General features: G+C 36.8%; 1 protein-coding gene across 5 annotated transcripts in view; it reads left to right on the top strand.

Annotated features, from left to right (window-relative positions):
- Positions 1 to 23,134, top strand: part of CADM2 (cell adhesion molecule 2) — a 655,415-nt gene that overhangs the window by 15,451 nt on the left and 616,830 nt on the right. The window contains exon 2 of one of the 5 annotated variants that reach the window (XM_072025700.1): positions 18,839 to 19,064. The exons of 3 other annotated variants lie outside the window; for them this stretch is intronic. In XM_072025700.1, the coding sequence (XP_071881801.1) occupies positions 18,839 to 18,897 (59 nt within the window). In that variant the 3' untranslated portion in view covers positions 18,898 to 19,064. Of the gene's footprint in view, positions 1 to 12,385; positions 13,347 to 18,838; positions 19,065 to 23,134 lie in introns of those variants that run through there. One more of the 5 variants, XM_072025701.1, reaches the window with a different exon arrangement.

Below are 23,134 nucleotides of genomic sequence, written 5' to 3'. Positions count from 1 at the left end.
AGAGTACCAAAAATTTCCAGTTCCTGAAAATAAATCAGACAAGCAATCAAGACAACATGTATTTGCAAAAATAAATATATAAATAAAAAATCCTGTTCATTCATGATAATCATGTGTTCTCAGCACTCAAGGAAAAACTGCATTTGATTACTATATGTAGACTTCGTTTTAGTGTGTACTGTACCATTAAAAACTACTAATGAAAACTTGCTGCTGTCAAGTTGCTGCTTAGCATTTCTTTCAGAATTATGTATCAGAGACAGCGGTTCAGTATGCACAGGTTAAGAGACTGTTTAAAAGGGGTACTTAAAAAAATTGTGTTGCTAACTGTAACTGGGTATAAGTGCGCTGAAGACTTCTGAACACAAATTTTAAGTGGAAAATTATTGCAGTAACTACCTTAAGAATTTCCTGCTTTCTGCCACAGCCTGCAGATCAGTTTGTGGATTAGGATCATGCACATAGGTGTGAACATTTAGATACTACATTGTTGTTAGTATTTCCTCTTTCTCAGAAAAGTCTTGGATCCCTGAATCAAGTCCTCCTATATGCACCTGTCTTCCTAAGGAAAGCATTTGGCTGGAAAGAGAATTTATTTGAAGTAGTTAACATTTTTCAGTTCTTCCAATTCAAAACAAATAAAAGCATCGATTACTTACTGTATTCTAGGTCTGTGCATAGAAACAAACTTTGAATTCTTTCAATACCAGCCCACTCCTTCCTAAACAGTTAATTATGAACATGTGAAGGAGTGAGGTGTTACAGCTATTGGTGTGTTACTGAGAGATTTTTCTAAGCTACAGATGGTATTTAAGGATCTAATTTAAGTTAGAAATCACAAGACCTTTTCAGTGCAACTAAAACATTCCAAAATAGTTTTTAGAAAATAGGTGTTAGTTGATCCTCAGAACTGAGGAGAGAATTAGTATTTTTTGAAAACAAAACAAATAAGGAAAAAAAGCTAAAGTTTTTATTATCATCAATTCTGTGTAGATCTGGGGAATCACGTGGTTCCACAGCATCAGTAAAGCTTGGAATAGCTTCCTGAGTACGTTGAAATAACTTTTTTTTTTTTTTTCCAGAGTATTTTGGATATTTTTAGTGAAGACTTTCTATTTCCAATGTATTAAATCTTTTAAAGGGAAAAGCCCAACTCAGGCCAAAACATGAGGAACACACTGTCTAAAACTTCAATTCAGGGTTTTCTTGGTGAGACAGATGGCTGAGTGAAATTTTTGCATTATTTTTTGCTTATGTGGGTTCGGGTAAATACAATAGAAATTAACGCTGAACATTAATGTTTAATTTTTATGAATTTAGTCTACCAAGAACACTGAACTTTCAGTGTAGCTATGCATGGTGGTTCCACTCGAGTGGGCAGCCGAGCTCCACCACAGCCGCTCTCTCACTCCCCCTCCTCAAAGAGGAACGGGGAGAAAATACGATGAAAAGGGCTCAAAGGTTGAGATAAGAACAAGAAGATCACGCAGTAATTATTGTAATGGGCAAAACAGACTCGGCATAGGGAGATAGTAAGATTTATTGCTTATTACTAACAAGCTAGAGAAGTGAGAAACAAAGGAAAGAAACCAAAAGCACCTTCCCCCCCCATCCACCCTCTTCCACCTCCTCCCCCCGAGTGGCGCAGGGGAACGGGGGAATGGGGGTTATGGTCAGTCTACAGCACTTCTCTGCCACTCCTTCTCGGTCACTCTCATCCCCTGTGCTGTGGGGTCCCACCCACGGGATGCAGTCCTTGATGAACTGATCTGGCATGGGCTTCCCACAAGCAGCAGCTCTTCCAGAACTGCTCCAGATATGGGTCCGTACCATGGGGTCCATTCCTCAGGAGAAAACTGCTCCAACCTGGCTCCCCCACGGGCAGCAGCTCCTGCCAGGCCACCTGCTCCTGCGTGGGCTCCTCTCCACGGGCTGCAGCTCCGGCTCGGAATCTGCTCCAGCAGGGGTCTTCCACAGGCAGCAGCCTCCGTCGGTGCAGGGCCACCTGCTCCACCGTGGTCTCTTCCACGGGCTGCAGCGTGGAACCCTGCTCCACCGTGGTACTCCGTGGGCTGCAGGGGGACATCCTGCTTCACCATGGTCCTCACCACAGGGAACGTCTGCTCCGGCACCTGGAGCACCTCTCCCCCTCCTTCTTCACTGACCTTGGTGCCTGCAAGGCTGTTCCTCACTCCTTTCACTCTCCCAGCTGCTGTGTGGCACAGCGTTTTTTCCCGTCTTAAATCTGCTCTCACAGAGGCGCAAAACAACATCGCTTATTGGCTTGGCTCTGGTCAGCAGTGGGGCCCTTACCAAACATGGGGCAGCTTCTAGATCCTTCTCACAGAAACCACCCCTAGGGCCACCTGCTACCAAAACCTTGCCACGTAAACCCACTACGCTATGGAAGGAATACAGGTTGTGGGAAAGATATAATAGTCTTTTTTTCTTAACAATGTCTCTGTTTTTGCTGTTGCTACACAACCTTAAGTTCTTAGGTAATTTCTTTTCATATTTGCAAAGAATTTCAGTCTTTTCATGTTTCATAGTTATTTTCAGTTGACATAGTTAAAACAACTGCTGACTCTTAAATATTGTTAAAACAAAGCTCTTCAGTATTAGCATAGAGCATGACTTTGGTTTAATTCTTTGGTACAGCTTTAGACAACTCATGCTTCAGAGTTCAGATTTGAAAGTAACATATGTGTATGGGAAAGTTAAATATCTCATGTGTTCCCCTCAAATTTATCATTTTTTTTCTTTTTTTCCAAATATGTAATTTAAAGGAAATATTTCATATTTGGGTTAAACTGAGTATTTTCCCTTTCCTTTCCGTAATAATGGGATCTCAGAACATTTTAGGTTTATTTTTTTTTTTAACCATGGTTCATCAATTCTAATTAGCTTGAGCTCTAAGGCTATGCAGGCTTATGATAATGTCTTTTTGAGAGTTGTTTCATAGTGTTTGTCATAATTAATTCCTTTTGAAAACATCTATCAGTGCATAACATCACAAGCATAGGGGAATTAAATGGAAGTCATAAGATAGACCAATGTATGCAGACATGTTTGCATACATTGGTCTATATAAAAAATGAAAATAAATGATTAAGACTGACAGAACTGTAGGGGTTGGATGGGACCTCGAGATCATCAGGTCCAACACTCCTGCCAAAGGAGGTTCCCTAGAGCAGGTTGCCCAGGTAGGTGTCCAGGCGGGCCTTGAATATCTCCGGAGAAGGAGACTCCACAACCTCCCTGAGCAGCCTGTTCTAGTGCTCTGTCACCTTCACTGTGAAGAAGTTCTTTCACATGTTGGTGCGGAACTTCCTGTGATACATTGTTTGGCCATTGCCCCTTGTCCTGTCCCCACAAACCACTGAGAAGAGGTTGGCCCAATCCCATTGTCTCCCACACTTAAGATATTTGTAAACATTGATAAGATTCCCTCCTCAGTTTTCTCGAGGCTGAACAGACCCAGGTCTCAGCCTTTCCTCATAGAGAAGGTGCTCCAGGCCCTGTATCATTGTTGCCCTCCACTGGACTCTTTCCAGGAGATCCCTGTCTTTTTTTTGTACTGGGGAGCCCAGAACTGGACACTGTACTCCAGGTGACTCCAGGTGAGGCCTGACCAGGGCAGAGTAGAAGGGGAGGATTACCTCCGTTGACTTGCTGGCCATGCTCCTTTTAATGCACACCAGGATCCCATTGGCCTTCTTGGACACCAGGGCACACTGCTGGCTCATGGCCAATCCAGCACCCTGTCTACCAGCACCCCAAGGTCCTTCTCTGCAGAGCTCCTCTCCAGCAGGTCATCCACCAGCCTGTACTGATACATGCGGTTGATCCTTCCCAGGTGGAGGACTCTACACTTGCTCTTGTTAAGCCTCATTTGGTTTTTTCCTACCCACCTCTCTAGCCTGTCCAAGTCATGCTGAATGGCAGCACAGTCTTCTGGAGTGTCGGCCACTCCTCCCAGCTTTGTATCATAAGCGTACTTACTGAGGGTGGTCGCTATTCCCTCATCAAGGTCATCGTTGAAGATGTTGAACAAGACCAGACCCAGCACTGACCCCTGGGCAACACCGCTAGTTACAGGCCTCCAGCCAGACTCTGCTCCGCCAATCACCACCCTCTGAGCTCGGCCAGTTATCAACCCAGCTTACTGTCCACTTGTCTATGCCACACTTTCTCAGCTTTGCTAGCAGGATGTCATGGGAGACAGTATCAAAAGCCTTGCTAAAGTCAAGGTAAATGACATCCACTGCTCTTCCCCATCAACGATGCTGGTGATGCCATCACAGAAGTCAACGAGGTTGATAGAGCACGACTTCCTCTTGGTGAATCCATGCTGACTACTCCTCATAACCTTCTTCTCTTCCAATTGCTTGGAGATGGCATCCAGAACAAGCTGTTCTGATACCTTTCCAGGGACAGAGGTGAGACTGACTGGCCTGTAGTTTCCCGGATCTAAGAAGACATGTCAATTATTGCATGTTATTTGATTAACTTAATTCAGTTGTTTAGTTGACTGTATGTAAATATTCTCAGTATCCAAGAAACAAAATGTTGGTTTTCATGTGTGTGTTTGTCCCCTTCGCTGTGAAAATATGAATGTATATAAAACCTTGCTGGCAACGTTTAAAATTAAAAAAAATAAAATAAAGACAGTATTTTAAATAAGTTCTAAAGTCCAACTCTTCTGTTATGAAACTAACTATCCGAACTCAATCAAAGGTGTTAACCTTTTTTATATTTTTTAATCTGTGGAGAGCTGTCTTATTGCAATTTCTCTCTTTATATTTATTGGGAAACATAGAAGAATTGATAGCAGTACTTGGAACAAAGATTTTTTTTTTTTTTTTTTGCTGTGATGGAATTACTTCTGTGTTGTCTTTATTTTTAGTCTGAGTTTTTACTGTTGAAGTTTGGGTTGTTGATATAGTCTGTATGCATGCTGTGTATGTGTTTCTGAAAATTCAAAGAATGTGAAAAGTCAGTCACAAGAGATCAGTGTTGGCATTTATTCAATTTGTCAACTGCTTCAGCTGTTGGTCTTAAGTAATTCTTGTATAAAAAGCTCATACACATATAACAGCACCATTTTATCTATGCATATTTATAAGCACCTTCATCCAAGAATGGAGTATTTATTTAGTAACTACTGCTATTTTGCAATTTGTACCTGGTATATGTTGAGATGGTGCAAATACTGAAATGTGTTCAGTAAAGCAATGTAATATGTAAAGCTGTTAGCTGGCTTGGTCTGTTTACATGTCCCTTTGCCTTGTTTACCAGAAGATCCAGCAACATTTTAAACTTTTTTCCCCTTTTAGGGTTTTGTATTTTTGCAAACAACCATTAGGCAAAGTATGAAGTAAAGAAGAGTTCTTGATTCTGCACTAACTCTTGTGTTAAGCCTGGCTTATTCTACATTAACGATATCTTCTGAATAGTTAATCAGTGCATATTATATCCAGGTTATGAGGCTGAGACATTCAAAGAAATTTTAAAAATAAGCTTTTAACAAGTGCAGTAGCTAGACACATCATGTGGCTATGTCTCAGCTAAATAACATCTTCAATACACTTTTTTCCTGAGCTTCTTGTTGCAAGCACAACCATTTTACTTTTTCTTAGCGTATGTCCCTTTCTTCTCAGGAAAATGTGTTAGTATTTGAAATCATGCTATGACTGTACTAAATCAGGTTAAGATTTCCATCTTGATTTCTATTTATACTATTTATCATACCATAATGTGATGTAATGACGCTAAAAAATGAGTGTTGAGAGTTTCACGTAGGCCAGCTTGCAAGTGCAGATACCCATTCTGATCAGTGTTCATGTAGAGAAGAGAAGGTTGAAGGAGAGTTGGGTTGTTTTTCTGTTATGGAAGTATAAATATATGGTGTGTACATACATAGTTCACTTGTACCTAGTCCACATTTACCGAATATGCATGTGTTGACAGAAACTATGTTTTTCATCATTTGATTTGCACTGCAGTCAAAGTTAGCAAATTAAATGTCCACGTGTGAGTTACCTTCTGATGAGAAGGAACAGGCAGAACTAAAGAGAACTTAATGTGCAATGTGGTTTGGCAGTGAAAAGCAAAATCTCTTCCAGAAAGCATATATATATTTTTTTCCTATCTGTAAATAATTGTTACTTCAAAAATATGTACTATTCTTCTAAGTCTTGATTTCAAGACAATTAAGTTACCAGGTGGGTGGGTACTGTTGAAGTGATGCTGTTACAGGTTACTTTGGGACATCTGGTTAATGCTGGAAGTGAAGGGCCATATTAAGTTCCTGCCTTTGTCCTACTGTCATGAACATGAAACAGGTGCTCTTCACTGGAAAGTCATAATTAATTTATGTGAAATGGGTGGATGTCCACTTGCCAGTCTTTTTAAAATTGAGCTTTTCAGGGAGCTATTTTAGTTCAATTTGTTATTTTCTTATTGTTTGTAGCTGTAGGAGTTGATGTAAAACTGAACAAGTAGAACCAGAAGTGTCTAATGTACTTTTAAGCCTTTTTAATAGTTCTGCAAGCATTTGAGATTGTTGACCCCAAATGGATAACCTGAAATAGTAACAAACATAACTGTTAATGTGACCTCCTTTTTTCACATAAACAAACCTAAAGTTTATAATACCAGAAGGTCACTTGGGATGCCCCTAGTTTTGTATTGCATTTGAGAGAGGCAGGCTTGGCTTTAACAATTTTCTTTTGCTCTTTGAGATTTTTGTTAAGCACTTGTTCTTTAACTAATTAGGCTACTTACTAGCGTATAGTAGCAGGGTTAGTAGGTAATATATCTAACCAAATTTGATTGTAGGAATAACTATTTCAAGTACATCATCTAAATACTCAGTGGCAGATGTATCACTTCTATTATTGAATTCCTTTGACTTAAATGAGGACAGTTGCCAGACCAGGTCTTTTGAAAGCACCTTGCTAATATTGAAGTTAAAGCACTAATCTTGCTATCTACAGACCTGACTGTGCATTTATGCACAGAGTAAGGGAGAAGGATAAGATTTGCAGTGTTTGAAGGTAGTAATAGTCATGTGAGTCATGTGGAAGATTCTTCAGCTTAAATCCAAACTCTGATCCTTTTCATTCTTACAGACTATCTTACAGACTGTCCTAGGGAGTCAACAGCTAGCAACAGACTATGATTAGTCAAACTTGACATGAATATTGCTGTTTAACACTCTCTGATCCTTGTGAGATAAGGGTGTTTTTCCCCTTTAAATGAAACTAAGAATGCCATCATCAAATGTTGACTCGCCATGATTTTTCCCTGAAAACAAACTGATAACAGGATTCAGAGCATTAAGAAAGCACTAAAACTGCCAAAGAAATGACAGATACTCTCTCTAAACACACCAGTCCAGGAATCTACTTTTTTGCTGATAGTTAACTGGAAAGATCTAGAAGTAAGCAAACAGAAGTAATACAAAAAAATTTACATCAAGTGATACACAATGTCAAAATTCCTGGAAGCAGAGAAAAACATCTATAGGTTAGTCATGCATTTTTTTAACTGCCTGGCCTCCATCTGATCTTGTAAACACACAGTTTCTAATAAATTCTAAGTCCTGAATTATATAATAATGTCATAGTAGGAAATTTGGAACTTCTGTTTGAATAAACTACCTTTACCTAGAACTATGGTGGGCTTTTTTTTTTTTTTTTTTTTTTTCCTCCCTCAAAGGAGTGGCATAGTGGTCATTGATTTGTCTTAATTTTTTATGCCAAAAATGTTTGAATTCATAGGTTGTTTTTAAGGTCACTTTGAATTCTTTTCTTGTTCAGTAGGAAAAAAAAAAAAAAAAAACTAATACCAACGTGATGGCTTTTCAGTAAGAATGGTCATCAGTGAAGCTCTCTTTCTATGCAGATAGATCTTCGTGAGAGTGATGCTGCTATTTGTTCTCTAAGACTTTTACTGAGCTTGTTTTATCTGTTTTTCAGAAGGTTAAACTTAGGACCAAACTTCCTCAGATTATTTGCAATGTCTAAGTAATTGTTCTCAAATTTTAGTAATTTCTGTGTGGAGGAAAAAAGAACTTTCAGAATTTGGTAAAAGCATGAAAGGGTCATAAAACCAGTTTTGCTTAGACTTGCGATAGACTTTGCTCATAAACAAAAACTTGCCTTAGTGTCCTGTCTGCCTCTAACCACCACTCACGGCCATGAACAGTGAAATTCTGTTAAGGCATTGATCTGCATATGGACTTTCTTCCCCAGTGTTTTGCTAAAAGCATAAACAAATGAAGGCAGGAATTTTTATTAGGAATCTTTTCTTGCCAACTCATGCCTCTAGTGATGGAACACAGCTTGTGACAACTGCATGCTGTATTTCTAGAAACTCGCAGAGAACATCAGTAGATGCGGCTTCTTCGCTTGACAAATAAGCAGCAACATCTGCTGGATCAATGATCTGGAATCTGCATGTGCATGGAAGACCAGCTGAATAAGGAGTTGGCTTAAATTCATAATGTTACGATGGAAGTGTTTGGAAGAGCTTCTTAGGAGAGAAAAATCTTTGCTCATGTTTTGTATTCTTACAAGCTTGAATGGTGGTGGTGGAGCTTCGTTTGCAGTCGTAGTTCTTTAGGGCCTCAGTATGTGTAGCAGTTGCTCAGGAAGACAAATGCTTTCAAAACGAGAGCGTTTCTCATTATTTCCTTTCTTTCCCTTCCCTCCTCCCCCGTTTGCCCTCTCCCCGTTGTGCTGAACACAACGTACGGTATGGGATATACATATATATACATTATATATATATATGTATCTGCCCTTTGGGTAGTTGGGGTCAGCTGGGTCCCCTCCCCATCTCTTGCTCACCCCCACCCTAGTGGCTTTTTGGGGTGGTGGTGTTTGGATAGACAGCCTTGACTGGTGCTGTGCCAGCACTGCTCAGCAATAGCCAAAATATTGGTGTGGTGTTTGTGCTGTTCTGGCTACAAGTGCAGAGCACTGCGCTCTATAGGTCATAGGGAGGGGAAGTTAACTCCACCCCCAGCCAGACCCAGTATATGCGGTATGTGTATCAGCATATCATACAATATACTAACATATCAGCGCTAATATCTATGTTAAGATGCCACATATTACTGTCCCTTTTATGAACTAAGGATGCATTTATAAATAAGATTTGCTAATCCTTTCTCAGTTTTAATGTCCACTGCTACTGGATTTCTGCATTTCTCATTTACTGGCAGTATTACATTTGCAGCTCACACTTGTGATTTTAAAGGTATTTCTTCCTTTGTTTCCAAATCTTAAGCTGTCAGTTTATAACAGGAAAGACTTACTGTATGCCAAAGTCATGAATACTTAGAATTTCTAATTTCAGTCTGTCTTACTATTTCTGTGCTTTGTCATGAAGTTTACTCTGTGTTAAATTGTGTTTTCCCTGTACTGATCGTGCTTCCTAAATCAGCAATCAGCACTTTCTTAACTATGTGGAAGTGTTATGAGACTGTTAAATGAAGTTTGACCAAAGACCAATCTGGGGATCTCTGCAAATAGGCGGAAGCTAGTACATTTTTATTTTCTCTAGAAAACATTCAATACTTGCTGTCTTGGGACAGTATGTGAGGGTATTTGATTCCTATCTTGTATTTGTAGTAGGAAGGCTAAGTAATTTTTTTAACTTTATTCAATATATCATTTATCATATTTACAGTATTCTACAACTTCTGAAGCAAAATATGAAATTGGCTTTAGTTTTTAATAAAAACACCATTTGCATTGCATAATTCTATACATATGGAAATATTTTTTCATTCTTGAATCTTTATGCTTTTTTCAAGATTTTACTTATTGGTTGTTCTTTGCCTTCTTTCTAAGCATGAATTTGCTCTTGCCCTTTTGTATTTTTAACATTGCTTTATTATTTTTTATAAGTACACTTTTTTCATCAGGATTAGGTAAAAATTGGTCAGAGAACTTTCTTGACATAGCTACCTATACAGTAAAGTCAGAAGCTTCTCCAAAAGGATTTTGGGTTTCTTTACCTTGATTGCTATTTTCTTTCAATTCAAACTTATGTGGAAGATAGGTTCAGCACTTCAGCATTTCAGGCTTGATTTCATTATTTTATTTTATTTTATTTTATTTTATTTTATTTTATTTTATTTTATTTTATTTTATTTTATTTTATTTTATTTTATTTTATTTTATTTTATCCTTCAGTTCAATCTGAAAACTATAGTTCTTCAGTTCAAGGTTTTATTCTTTGCTCTGTGTTAGCTGGTCAATGAAACAGTCTAAGATAAGATCTAGTTGATTCCTTGTGGCAAAAAGTCACAAATATGTCTCACTTGTTTATTCCTAGTATTGTCACCATAGTTCTTGAATGTATATCTGGAAATTGAAAACTTACGAAATAAATTAAGTTTGTCTACAGACCCAAACTAGTTGTCAGTACAGATTAAACTTAAGAGGGAAGCTCTCCTAAAGGTCTTCCAAAATTCTTCCGTGGGTTAAAATCACAATGCAGATAAAATGGATGACTTTTTACTTTTAGTATTCAACACTTACTCCTGGCTTTGTTTAACATCTTCAGATATGGCCTTTTGTAGATTTGCAGGAGTTTTTATGATTTAGGAATAGCATGTAAAGTTACTTGACAGTGGTATAAAGAAATTACTGGTTATAATAAAGAAATATTATTAATAATATTATTCTTAAATAAAGAAATTACTGGTTAATGGTAATACTCATACTAAACTAAAGCTGTTTTTCATCTGGGAACTGTTTTTCATATTGTCATTAAATCCATTTAAAGAGATTTCATTATCAGTATGTATAGTTTTGAAATCGATTCTTGACCATCTATAGTTATAAATGCTTCTCATGACTGAAACTGCATTAATATATGTACATATTTGCATATTATATATTTTTTAAATGGCTTAGAATGTCTGTTTGATATTAAATTATTTTTTTGGTAGTAAGAAGGAAAATCTGTCTCAGCTTCATTGTCTTTCTACTTGGGGCAGTTTCATATAACATGACTGACACTGAAGTTTTTTTGTTTTATACTTTTCCCCTAAAACATTTAAAACTGTGAAGTTTAATAATTTTAAGAAAAACTTTTACAAATCAGTTAGTGGACTTAGATAATTTCAAGCACATTTCTTCTGTAGCATGTAAGATATAGAAGTCTGGATGTGAGTATTATGCTAATACCATGTGCATACTTAAGTAAACTTTGGTTTATAATTTATATTATTATTTTATATATTATATATATAATATATAATATTATACTATATAATATATATATAATACTATATATTATAATACATATAATAACTATATATGTTATAATATAAAATTATATATCATATTATATATATTATTTAATATATTATAATATATAATTTATATATTATATAATATTTTACCATCATGTTATTGAACACAATCTGATACTTTTTTCTAACTCTATATAGGTGTTCATGAACATTCTTTAATTTCTCCTTTTAGTTGAACTTCTTAAATGGCCCCTCTGCAGAATAGTTGAGAGCAAATCCTCTGAAGGGTTTCATTGGAAACTACTGTGTTTAATTCAAGTTAGATAACAAAATAGCTGTCTTATGAAACATAGTCATTATATGTTATTCAGACGTCCATTCTTTATCTACAAGTCAATTTAAAATTCTGTTAATTTAGCAAGCACTAAGACAACGGCTAGAGAAGATTTCTTTCCAGCATGCTTATGGAAGAAGAATAGGATCAGTAGTTGATCTGTTTCCACAAGATCATTTTCAAAGATTCATTTTAATGTTGGAGCAGGCTAGGCAGTAAGAAACAAAAATAAATAAAAGCAAGATTGTGGTTTACTTGTTGCCTTTACCAGAAGGAGTATCTGTTAATCACCCATATTTCAGAAGTTGTTTAACATATTTCGATGATTAGACTGAGACTGATAAATTAATTCAAGCTTTGAATCATTGTTTATTTTAAGTGCCTGTTGGCAGAGACCACTATCCTCCCACCATGTTTCTAAATATTTTTGCTTGGAAAAATGACCAAATTTTTCATCATTTCTGACTTGGCGAGGGTGCATTTTTCTGCAACTTAAAGCTGCTAGATATGCTCTAAGTGGTCTGAGAACAATAGATCAGTTGGATGGCAGTTTTAGTCAGCATCTTCATAGGCTGTGTATCCAGTAGGCTTTTCAGGGGTTATAGACGAGAGTGTGCAGTGTTGCTCAGTTTTTGCATTTGGCCACAGACCTCAGCAGGGGTTTTCATTGTTGCCTTTTTGTTGTGCCTGAAAGCTCTGAGAAACACAAAGTGACTCTGGAGGCAGCTGGGTAGCTCAGTTGAGAAGTACTTTTGGTTCTGCATTCGCCCATACAGATGGAGCGGCAGCAGGAGGTGGATCGACTGCCTTAGGGGAGCAGAGCAAGTAAGAAGAGGAGCCACAGGGAAGATGGAAGAATGAGAAAAAATATGGTGCTTGCAGGAGAGGAAAAGAGAAGCCATGAGGAAGAGGATGTGGCAGCAACAATGGACATGAGCAAGCTGGAAATGAATCTGCAGCAGCGTCTGATAAGGAAATGAGGGTCTGTGAAATACAGACAAGCAGGAGGATGGAACAGTGGCCGTGGGCTTTGTTAAAGAAAGTGGAAGGTGACAATCAAACCGTTCTTAGAGCTACTTGTCCTGCTTGGGTGATGTATCTTTATACTATTAGAATCAACAACATAAAAATGGTTCAAACAAGAACATATACACAGAAATCATACAATGATATAGTGTTTGTTTTTTTGTATTAGTGTAGAAACATAACCAGATAACCCCAGCACGGCTGGAAGTTTAATCCATGAGCTTAGAGTTCAGGACACAGCTGGAGTGCTATTGACCTGTGTACGTCTTTCCACTTGGGAACAAAATAATCTAAGTACATGTATCTCTGTGAAAACTATCATTTTTAAGACATCCTAAGTTGCCTCCTGTGCTATCTAGAACAATTTACATCTGCCAACATTTACAGGCTTGATGATGTCATAGAATTTGTTTTACATATTCATTAACTTTTTGAAATATTTTGTAGCAACAACAAAAAGTTTAATATACATGTATAAACGTTTTTTTTTTTTAATTTAAACAAAGATTACATTATAACATGCTGCTCTTCCGTTATGTCAAGATGTGTTTCTTTGATGCAATGTACTACAAAAAAATAAAATGTACAACAATTTAGATTTTTCTGATATGTTAGTTCTGATATAATACTAACATGCTTCTTTGATAATGCAGTGATTAAGTTTAGTAACTATTTCAATTATCTGAACTGGTCAAGACAGTGCATTAAATATGTATAAATTAAAAAAGAACCAGTCTTGTTTCAATTAAAATTTCAAATTGTTTACAGTCTTAATATATTAAAAGAAAGCAATACAATATAAAAAGAAATTTTGAGATCTTATGATGTTCTAAGCTCTGCAATAACCCCTAATTTTCTAATAGTCATCCTCAAAGATCAGGATGAAGTGATTTATTTCAGAGCCTTCTTGCTAGAGTAACGTCAGTCGTAAGTTTCACCTAGCTATTGCTGAGTAGCGTCCTCCTGTCTTTTGCTAAAACCACAAAACAAGACTTCTAACACTTTATTTGTGGTTTTATGGTTATTTTGTTGTTTTGTTGCTTTTAATATAATAATGTAAACTATAAATATAATATAATATAATAATATATAATAATAAAATAAAAATATAATACAGTAAAATATAATAATATACAATTATTATAATATAATAATTATTTATATAGTAACATAATTATAAAATAAATAGTATAAAATCCATCCACTTTTTTTCCCCCCCCTTGTCATTCTTCCCCTGATTGTCCACCATGGAAACAGGAAGGGAAACACACTGATTTTCCTACTCTGTCTCCTTGAATCTTGTGATGTCTCCATGTTTATTCAATATTTACCCACCTGTTAAGTGTTCAAAAAAGACTCCTGTCAAAGCAGTCATTCAAGGTAATAAACTAAAGGGCATATTCCAGTAACAAACATAAGAAATTCTCAGCTCAACTTCAAACTCTGTAATCCAAGATACTCTGTCAAATTTTGTCAGTAAAATGAAAATACCACGGTTCACTCCAACATCATTTTCATTTTCTCAAAATGCAGATGCTCTGTTTGGCATACTGACACGTTGACTTCTATTTTTCTATTATTGGACATGTATTCTGACATAGTTGTAAGATAAACAGGGTTCATTACACTGCCATCTATTTAAGTTTGTGTAGTGCTGTTGCTAATGGTATTTTATTCTACTGATAATATTTCACCTTAATGAGTGTGTTTTTAACAAGGTTCAGGACTTCTTGGATTAAGTATATGCCTCCAACTCAACATTTCACATAAAGAAAAAAAAGAATATAAATAACATATTTACCCTTTTAAGCATTTCTAGACTTTCTCAAAATATTTGTTTCATCAACCCTGAACTATTTGAAAGTGTTGAGAATTTGATGAGGGGGGAGTTACTTTTTGTTTTCCTGTTTTTTTTTCTGTGGTGGCTATAACATGTGAGAATTATGTTAATGTTAACTATGTACACTGAGCTACAGTGTGCATAAGGTTCATCTCTACTCAACGGGCAAGTAGGCTTTTCTAGATTTGAAATGCCTGAGAAAAAAGGTATTCATTTACTTGCTTTTACACCAGAAGCGTGTATGCAATCAAGAAGTAGTGTCATAACTTCTCCTTACATGGGCCACATGTTCATTAAGTTTGATTCTTGCATAATCTTTTGTCCCCAGGGATAAATTGGTATATTTCAGAAGTATTTTTAAAAGTTTATTCTCCAAAACTTGCCCAAAGATAAGTGTTTATTTTCTGAATATGGGAGAGGGAGAAATAACTGAAGGGAGAGAACACAGTCAAACAAACTGGCACGTGAGGTTTCCAGTGAGCTCAAAGAACTAAAAAGTGGTTAGATGCAATCAGCTTGTATGGTGGCTTTACCTTTCTGGGCAGCTGAACTCCACCACATCCACTCTCTTGCTCCCCTTCCTCAAAATAAGAGCGGAAGAAAAGTATGATGGAAACAAAAAGGCTCGTGGGTTGAATCACAGAATTGTCTAGGTTGGAAGAGACCTCCAAGATCACCTAGTCCAACCTCTGACCTAACACTAACAAGTCCTCCACTAAACCACATCCCTAAGCTCTACATCTATACGTCTTTTAAAGACCTCCAGGGATGGTGACTCCACCACTTCCCTGGGCAGTCCATTCCAATGCCTAACAACCCTTTCAGTAAAGAAGTTCTTCCTAATATCCAACCTAGAACTCCCCTGGTGCAACTTCAGCCCATGCCTGGTGACTTGTCCTGTCACCAGGCATGTAGGAGAACAGACCAACCCCCACCTCGCTACAGCCTCCTCTGTAGAGAGCGATAAGGTCGCCCCTGAGCCTCCTTTTCTCCAGGCTGAACAATCCTAGCTCCCTCAGCCGCTCCTAAGACTTGTTCTCCAGACCCCTCACCAGCTTCATTGCCCTTCTCTGGGCTCTATCAAGCACCTCCATATCCTTCTTGTAGTGAGGGGCCCAAAACTGAACATATTACTCAAGGTGCAGCCTCACTAGAGCTAGGTACAGGGGGGGGACAATGACTTCCCTAGTCCTGCTGGCCACACTGCTTCTTATACAAGCCAGGATGCTGTTGGCATTCTTGGCCACCTGAGCACACTGCTGGTTGAGATAAAGATAATTTAATTAAAGGGAAAAGAAAGGGGAAAAAAGCAAAGGCTTCAAAAAGGCAAAGAGGAAAAAAAAATTAAACCAATTACTCTCTGCTTCCCATCAATGAGTGTTATTTAGCCACATCCTGAGAAGCAGGGCCTCACTATGCCTAGCAGTTGTTTAGGAAGACAAACATCTTCATAATGAGAGTCCCTCTTCCTTCCCCTTTCCTACCTTTTATTACTGAGTGTGATATCATGTGGTAGAGAATATCCCTTTGGGTGCTTCAGGTCAGCTGCCCTGGCCATGTCACCTCTTGCCCACCCCCAACCATCTGTCCCTCGGAGGTTTGAAGGGAGTCTTGGTGCTGTGTCAGCACTGCTCTAACAACAGACAAAATGCTGGTTTGATACCAATGCTGTTCTAGCTGCACAGCCCTGGATGGGTTGCTGCAGGGAATGTGTATTGCACATTCTCTGCCAGACCCAGCACAGCTTGATAAAAGGGGAAACACATATGAGTGTTGCATAGCTGCTGAAATTGTATGTATAGGAGAGGTTTTCTTCCCCTTCCTCTGGAAATCAGGATGATTATCAGAAATAAGAAAACACTAAGTATTTCGGATTCTTGTATTTTAAAACAATTTACAAGTTCAGGAAAAAGGAATAATTTATAAATAAGCACTGATGTTTCATACGTAGGTTTTTAGTTGGCTACTTATAGTGTTTATTCTCAGAGGTATATTTTCAAACTTTTGCAAAATTTATTTTACTGGGATACTCCGTGTCTAAAGCTGATGTGTGAAAAATTGTCTCATAAAACCCAAAAGTAAACCTGTTAGTTCACTCTCAGTACTGTATGTCTTCTGTATAGTTTGTACTACTGTAAGTTTTTGCTGTATATGTAAACCAATCTTGAACCTGTCAGCTACACCACTAGGCATTCATCTGATCTGCTGCTTGTTCTGTGATAATAGATATCACTGCAAGTCATTCTAAGGATTAATACTGACGTGGTTATGGATTGTCATAATAGTCTATTTTAGCAGTTTTTGAGACTTATCTGTGGACACTTGTGCTACTTATCTTGCTAGCAACTTAAAGTTTGAGCTATTTGAACTGTTTATTCTCACTGGGAACAAAAATGGATGATTACTTTCTTTTCAAATCTCAAATACAAATAAAATACAATGCAAATGTAGTTGTAGCTAGGAGAAACAGTGATAGCTTGTGGTGTTTTATTTAGATTTCAGCAAAATAAAATTGAAACTTTTTTTTTCTTTTTCCTTTGGTAGACAATTATGTGTTGATCTTGGTAACCGAATTTCCTGTACTCTTTCCCCTGAGACTCCTTATCAGCTGTAAAATATTTATTCCTTTAAAATAGACATTCTTAATGAAGTGGTAGTTGGCTTTTCCATACCTTACCAGCCCTTTTCCAATTATACTTAATGAAAATAATGTATGTTACAAGAAAAAGGAGAAGGAGCTTACCTTTTGTGATGCAGCTCCTTCCTGTCTTATCCTGAACTATTTTAGCTGGTTTATATATTCTTTTAGCTGCCTCAAACTTTTATGGCCCATCTATTGGACATAAAGAAGCTAGCATATTTTGTTGGGTTATAAGAGCTGTCTATTACCTGATTCAGTGGCAGTTCAAAGCAGAGTCTGTTACTGGATAGTGAGGATGTTGCATGCAAGGAGCAGACTTGTACAGCATTGTAGATGTTTTTTGTAATACAGTGGATACTGGGGAGTAGGGAACTTTTGTGTCACGTCTGAGAAAAGGAAAGAAGTCTCAGTGGAGTCTCATTCTTTCTTTCAGTTTCCTGGACTTCAAACTTAAAAAAAACAAAAACAAACAAACAAACAAAAAAACCCTCCTAAATTCTGTTGTCCAAAATCTCCAAATCAGCCATTTGCATGTGTACTCGCAGATAATTATTTCCTAAAGGTTCTGTATAGAATAAGTGAAGGTACTTTATCCAGTTTCGGGACATCAGGATTCAGCAGGTCCGTAATTTTTATGAAGTTGAGGTTTTAGCTGTTGCTTACTGATGTAATAAATTGCACAGATTATCTTTTTGAGATGTAGCTGCAGCTCACAGGTACTCTGAACCTGGCTGTGCATGTTCTCTACATGCTGAGTCTTGCATAAAAGGTGTTCTGACACTGCAAGTGACAACGCTCCATCTGCTGCATCTTTTGTCATCTCCGTGTGCTAGCATATTATTGTACTGTAGTGTGAGGCCTGGAGAGGTTTTTTTAATGAAATAGTCTGATTTTGATGTTGCTATTGAATTGATGAATAGTATTTACTCAGTTCAAAAGCTCTCAAATTATTTTTGTTGAGAATAATAGTTTTATTCACAGTAAAATTACGACAACAGTAATTTTATGTAAGAAGATACTCTATGTTTATAAAAGTGAATGTGATTATACAGGTAGAATATTTTGGTTGCTTATTAATTATTACAGACAGAGGTGATGGAAACACATGGCTGTTATTGATCTTCACTGAAAAAATAATCGAGTGGGGAACGTGCTTTAAATTGAGAGAACAGGAATTCAATATTTAAGGTATGGTTATAAGCAATCTGTTGTAGTTCCTAGGGTTCTAGGATGTGACTTTGAGATGTTTATCATTTGTTTGCCTGCGTCTGTACCTGTATTTGGTATATTATTTGTCAACTTGCTCTATTTAGAAGTAGTAAAATAAATATATATATATATTTTGTAACTGTATGCAAGTTATGTTTAGTGTGTAATGTGTTGGGGCGCAGCAAATTGTGGCTTTTAGGAGCTGCTAAGGTATTTAACTCAAATGCTCAGTCCACTCGGGAATCTCTAAGTAGACCACATCACTTTACATTACTTGCAGACTCACACTTTTTTTTATTTATTTATGTAGCTATTGACTTGGGGCAACTGGAGAACCTAAAAAATTGTTGGTCCTACAAGTTTTTCTTCATTCTTTTGTCATGATTCCACCCATTGGAATCATGTTAATAGTTTCACTGCATATGTGAAGTTAGCTTACATCTTCAAGGACAGGTTTAAATCCAAAATTATGACATACCCTTAACTATGCGTTTCTCTTTGTTCTCCTTATAGATGTATGTGCACAGAAAGAGCTCAGCGAATATACACTGAGAACAGTGGGATGTTTCTAGTGAACAATGACAGCATCTGCCTGTTGTGTTGTCTACTCCTTCAGATGTCCATTTAAAACACCGGGTTTCTGCTTTGATGCTTGTGTTTATCTGCAATTTCATTTCACAAATGTTTCCCAAACAAAAATAAAACCTACTTTACTTTTGAAAGCTCCCTTGGGGCACCTCTCATTTTCAACTTTAAAATCAGTGACAGGATCTTTCCAGGATACCGTCCTGGTCCACTCTGCCTAGGGGCAGCTCCACAAGGAGCTGTGGTCCCTGTGCCATGTTTTCCCCCAGGTGCCCAGGAGCCCTGAACTTCACCAAGTCCTCAAGTGGAGGCTGTGACAAAGGGGAGCTGGAGCATGCAGGCTGATGCCATTGCCAGCTTCCACTGCTCGCCAGGCACGTCTCTGGAGTTACTGTGCTAGAGGTTAATGTTTGGACAGTTGTATACAAGGAAATGATTTAGTTCCCAAAGGAAATAATCAAAATCACAGTAACAATAATCAAAGTAACATTAAAATTGAAGCTTTAAGTTTACTTAGTAATTTCTGTCAGTTCACAATCTGTATTTAGATTAGGGGGATATAGGAAGGGTAACACTAAAGTGAAAAGTTAACAAGAAAGAAGAACTTATAATCAAGTTTAAATTTAAGCTCCTTTTTTTACATAGTTTTCTCATGGTGGTGTAGCCTGGTACATTTAAAATAATGTTACTTTTTGATACTTCTTTCTGGCTACATCCCCCCCCACATGAGTCTTTTATAAATATATATATATATATTTATTAAAAAAATATGTTTTTAAAAAGTATTTCTGTTTATTTTCCAAAAAGGTTTAAACTGGGTCTTCTGATGGTGTCTATTATATGGAACTGTTATGTATACATTATGGAACTTATACCATAGGTGCCATGTATACCTGGGTTAAAAGACCAACCATATTTGTCTGAAAAAAAATTAGATCAGAATGTTATTTTGATTGAAGTATCATCATGGTTTGACTTGTATGAGTAAATTTTTATAACCCTTTCAGACTGTCACCTCAGTAGCACTGAGAAAAATTTTAAACTAAACTTTCCAAAATAGGTCATGTTGATGGTATAAGTGAAAATTTAGGCTGTGTTCTGTACTTGCTACTGTCAAATTAATATATTTTTAATAGTGTATCCTTTCAAGACCTTTCAAGATTCTGATACCAAACTGGCTATATAGTATTTTGAACTGCTTTCTCTCATTCAGTTCTGTTTTCAGTATTCCACTTAATTACTTATCTCAGACTAATAAACATTTTTGTTCTTACATCCTGAAAATATATTTTTACTTTAATTGGTATGTCAGATTTCTCATAAGTACTCAGTAGCCTAGCAACTTAATTCCCTGGTAGTTTTTCTTACTTCATTATCATTGATTCTGCAATTTGACCAATCTTTTTTTTTTTTTTTTTTTCTTTTTCCCTTGTCTGTTGCAATGCAAATCTCAACATGATTCTGTCTAATCTGCTATTTATTTCCTCAATAAAATGGAGAATATCTGGTTATAGAAATAGAGCCTAGATTAGTCAAATCTGAAAACAGATGTAATGTGGATCTTCTTGCTGTGTTAATGGATTTCTATTCTTTGCCATTTTTTCAGATGAGGTAAATGTAGCTTTTTGCCCTGAAAGATTTCTTGACCCTGAAAAACTGTTTTATAATCTTTAGTGCATACAGAGTTATGTTACGCGAAATTGGCATTCAGACTGTGGAGATTAGCCTGAAAACTGTGTTTTCATCTCAGGAGGCATCTCTCTGTTCCTTGGGAGGAGAGCTGTTCAGTTGGGAAACTAAATGGACAGTGCTGTTATTTCTCTGTGTTTGATGGTATAGCAAAGAGGTCTGGGTATTTAAATAGGCCTGCTGGACTTTTAAAAATATATATTGAATAGTATTAATGCTTGGAAATGCCTACTGTTGAAGTGAAGTAGAAATTGTGATTTTCTTCTGGCCAGTTCCTTTATCAGAGTAGATCTTTGAAAGAAATTTGTTTACATTTTGGGGCCCTAAAGGTCTAGGCTGATGTTTGTTTTTCTTGAGATTAACATCAAGCTTGAAGAAAACAGAATTGCAGTGCTGTGTAGGTGGAATTATTTGAAAGTGTGCTGGGGTGGGGAATTAAAGTTTGTTTTTTTTTGTCTTTTTTCTTTTTTTTTCCCTGTGAACTAATGTGGCTAATTAAACTGTGAGGTAAGGTTATAAAAATAAGTACAGTATATGCGTATTTAAATCTTTTGTTATTACAAACATTGGTGTAAATATAAATAGTCATGCACAGTACCTGGTTATTCAAGTGCTGACTAACCTGTGGATCAGCTTCAGGACAGATTTATTTATTTAAGCTGTAGAAAACCTGTTTGGAAATGACAAGGTTGCAAAGTTATCTCTGGGGATAGTAAGAATGCCTATAATAGGTGATAGTCTTTGATAAATTTTATTTAAAAAAATGTCTTTGGGAGAAAATTATCTTGTTTGAAAGAATTGCCTTAAATACATATTCTCTCTGTGTACCTGTTTTAGAGGCCATGAAGTCACAATACTGAAGTAATAAACTGGAGTTCTTTAGAATCACCATAGTCAATGGGAGACATGCAAAGAGTCCTAACCACCCCTTCTGGGTGCTTGGAGTTCTTGGCAAAAGTACTAAAGCAGATTTAAATCTAATCTCACAAATCTGTCATGGAAAGAATAAGCCATCCCTTCAGCCTGAGCTCTGCAATTCCCTGTTCTGTGAATTTAGGAATACTACTGTAGTTTCCCTTCTCTCCCTCCCCACCTTCCCCAGATTCTGGATTTCATATCTTTGTGTGTAGTATTTCCTTCACCTTCTCCGTTGATACATTGATTGCTTATGCAACAGTAAGCAACAGTAAATCGTTTGAGTTGCCCCAATGGAAGACTCCTTGCCAATCCCTTGTTCTGAGAGTTTGATGCTTAATGAGATAGAGATGCTTTTTTAAAACTCCTTTGCAAGTGGATTTCTTTCAGCTAAAGGAGGATTTTAAAATTTCTGTTGATAGATGGGAAAACTCACTTCAAGAGAATTAAGAGGTACTTGTTTTGTGAAACACTCAGGTACTCTGCTATATTTGCCATTTTCTGAAAAGTGCTGTTATTCTTAATTTTGATTTTAGTTCCTTAAGATTTCTTTCATGATATGCTTATTTGTGCCCGGGGGATCTGTGGGTGGTTCATTTTAACTCCCTATCAGCAATGCCGGTATTCAGAGTTGTGCTCCAGAATGGTGCTGACAGAGTCCACACTGCAGATCAAACAGTTCTTTGAAAAGATTCAGTGTTGGTATTTTTTTGGCTCTGGATACTGCAACTGCTGAAAATGCTGAATCTCTCTCTCTCTTTTTATTTATTTATTTATTTTTTTCCCCACAGAGCCATTGCTTTTTACCTTTTTTTTTTTTTTTTTTTTTTTTTTTTACGTGTTTCAAAGTTTAAGACATTGCTCCTTGTTTATTAATGCATCTATGTATGTTTTGCTTGTGGCATGATTTTCTGTGGTTTTAAACATAAGACAATTTGGTTCAACAATAAATTCTAATACTACTTAACATATTGCTTAGTTAATATTTTATAAAGGTTGAAAATTGAAACAGTTTACAGCTTTCTCAGCACAAAAACATTTCTGTATTCTGGAGGAGGGATGAAAATACCAGTGAGCTCAAAGTGCAGATAGCTCCTAGCAGACATCTGTTGCTTATCTCCAGATAAAAAATTTTGCATCAATGAAAAAAAAAAAGCCTCCTAGATCCAGTGACAACTCTCTGTTCCAAAATAAATCAGAAAGCTAGTTAAAACGTTCACGACTTTGCCAAAGAGTATTAAGAAAATATGTAGTTGATCATCTTCGATAAAGAATACAAGACATTCAAAGGAAAAAAATAATATTAATCAGGATATTTAATAGTACTAAATTGTTCCTTTCTCTAATGAAATTTAATGTAATGTATCAACATATTTTCCAGGCACAAATGAAGAAAAATAGAGATCTCGTTTATTTTAATCAATTTTTATTAATTCTTCCCTGAAGCTCATCATGTTTTCAGCATGGAACACAAACATGCAGAGCACCAGACAGAACGAAGGTCTGTCTCATTCATCTTGTTGCATAGAGCATGGCAGAGAGTCATTAACAGTGCATGCAGGTTTTATGGATAACCTGCTGTCTGTGTTTCCACCCAGGCCAGAAGGGCTTCTGCATACT

The sequence above is a fragment of the Anas platyrhynchos genome, chromosome 1 (assembly GCF_047663525.1).
Source record: "Anas platyrhynchos isolate ZD024472 breed Pekin duck chromosome 1, IASCAAS_PekinDuck_T2T, whole genome shotgun sequence".
In the NCBI taxonomy this organism is placed as follows: domain Eukaryota; kingdom Metazoa; phylum Chordata; class Aves; order Anseriformes; family Anatidae; genus Anas; species Anas platyrhynchos.
Note: the sequence above shows the minus strand (reverse complement) of the source record. Positions and strands in the feature narration are given on the sequence as shown.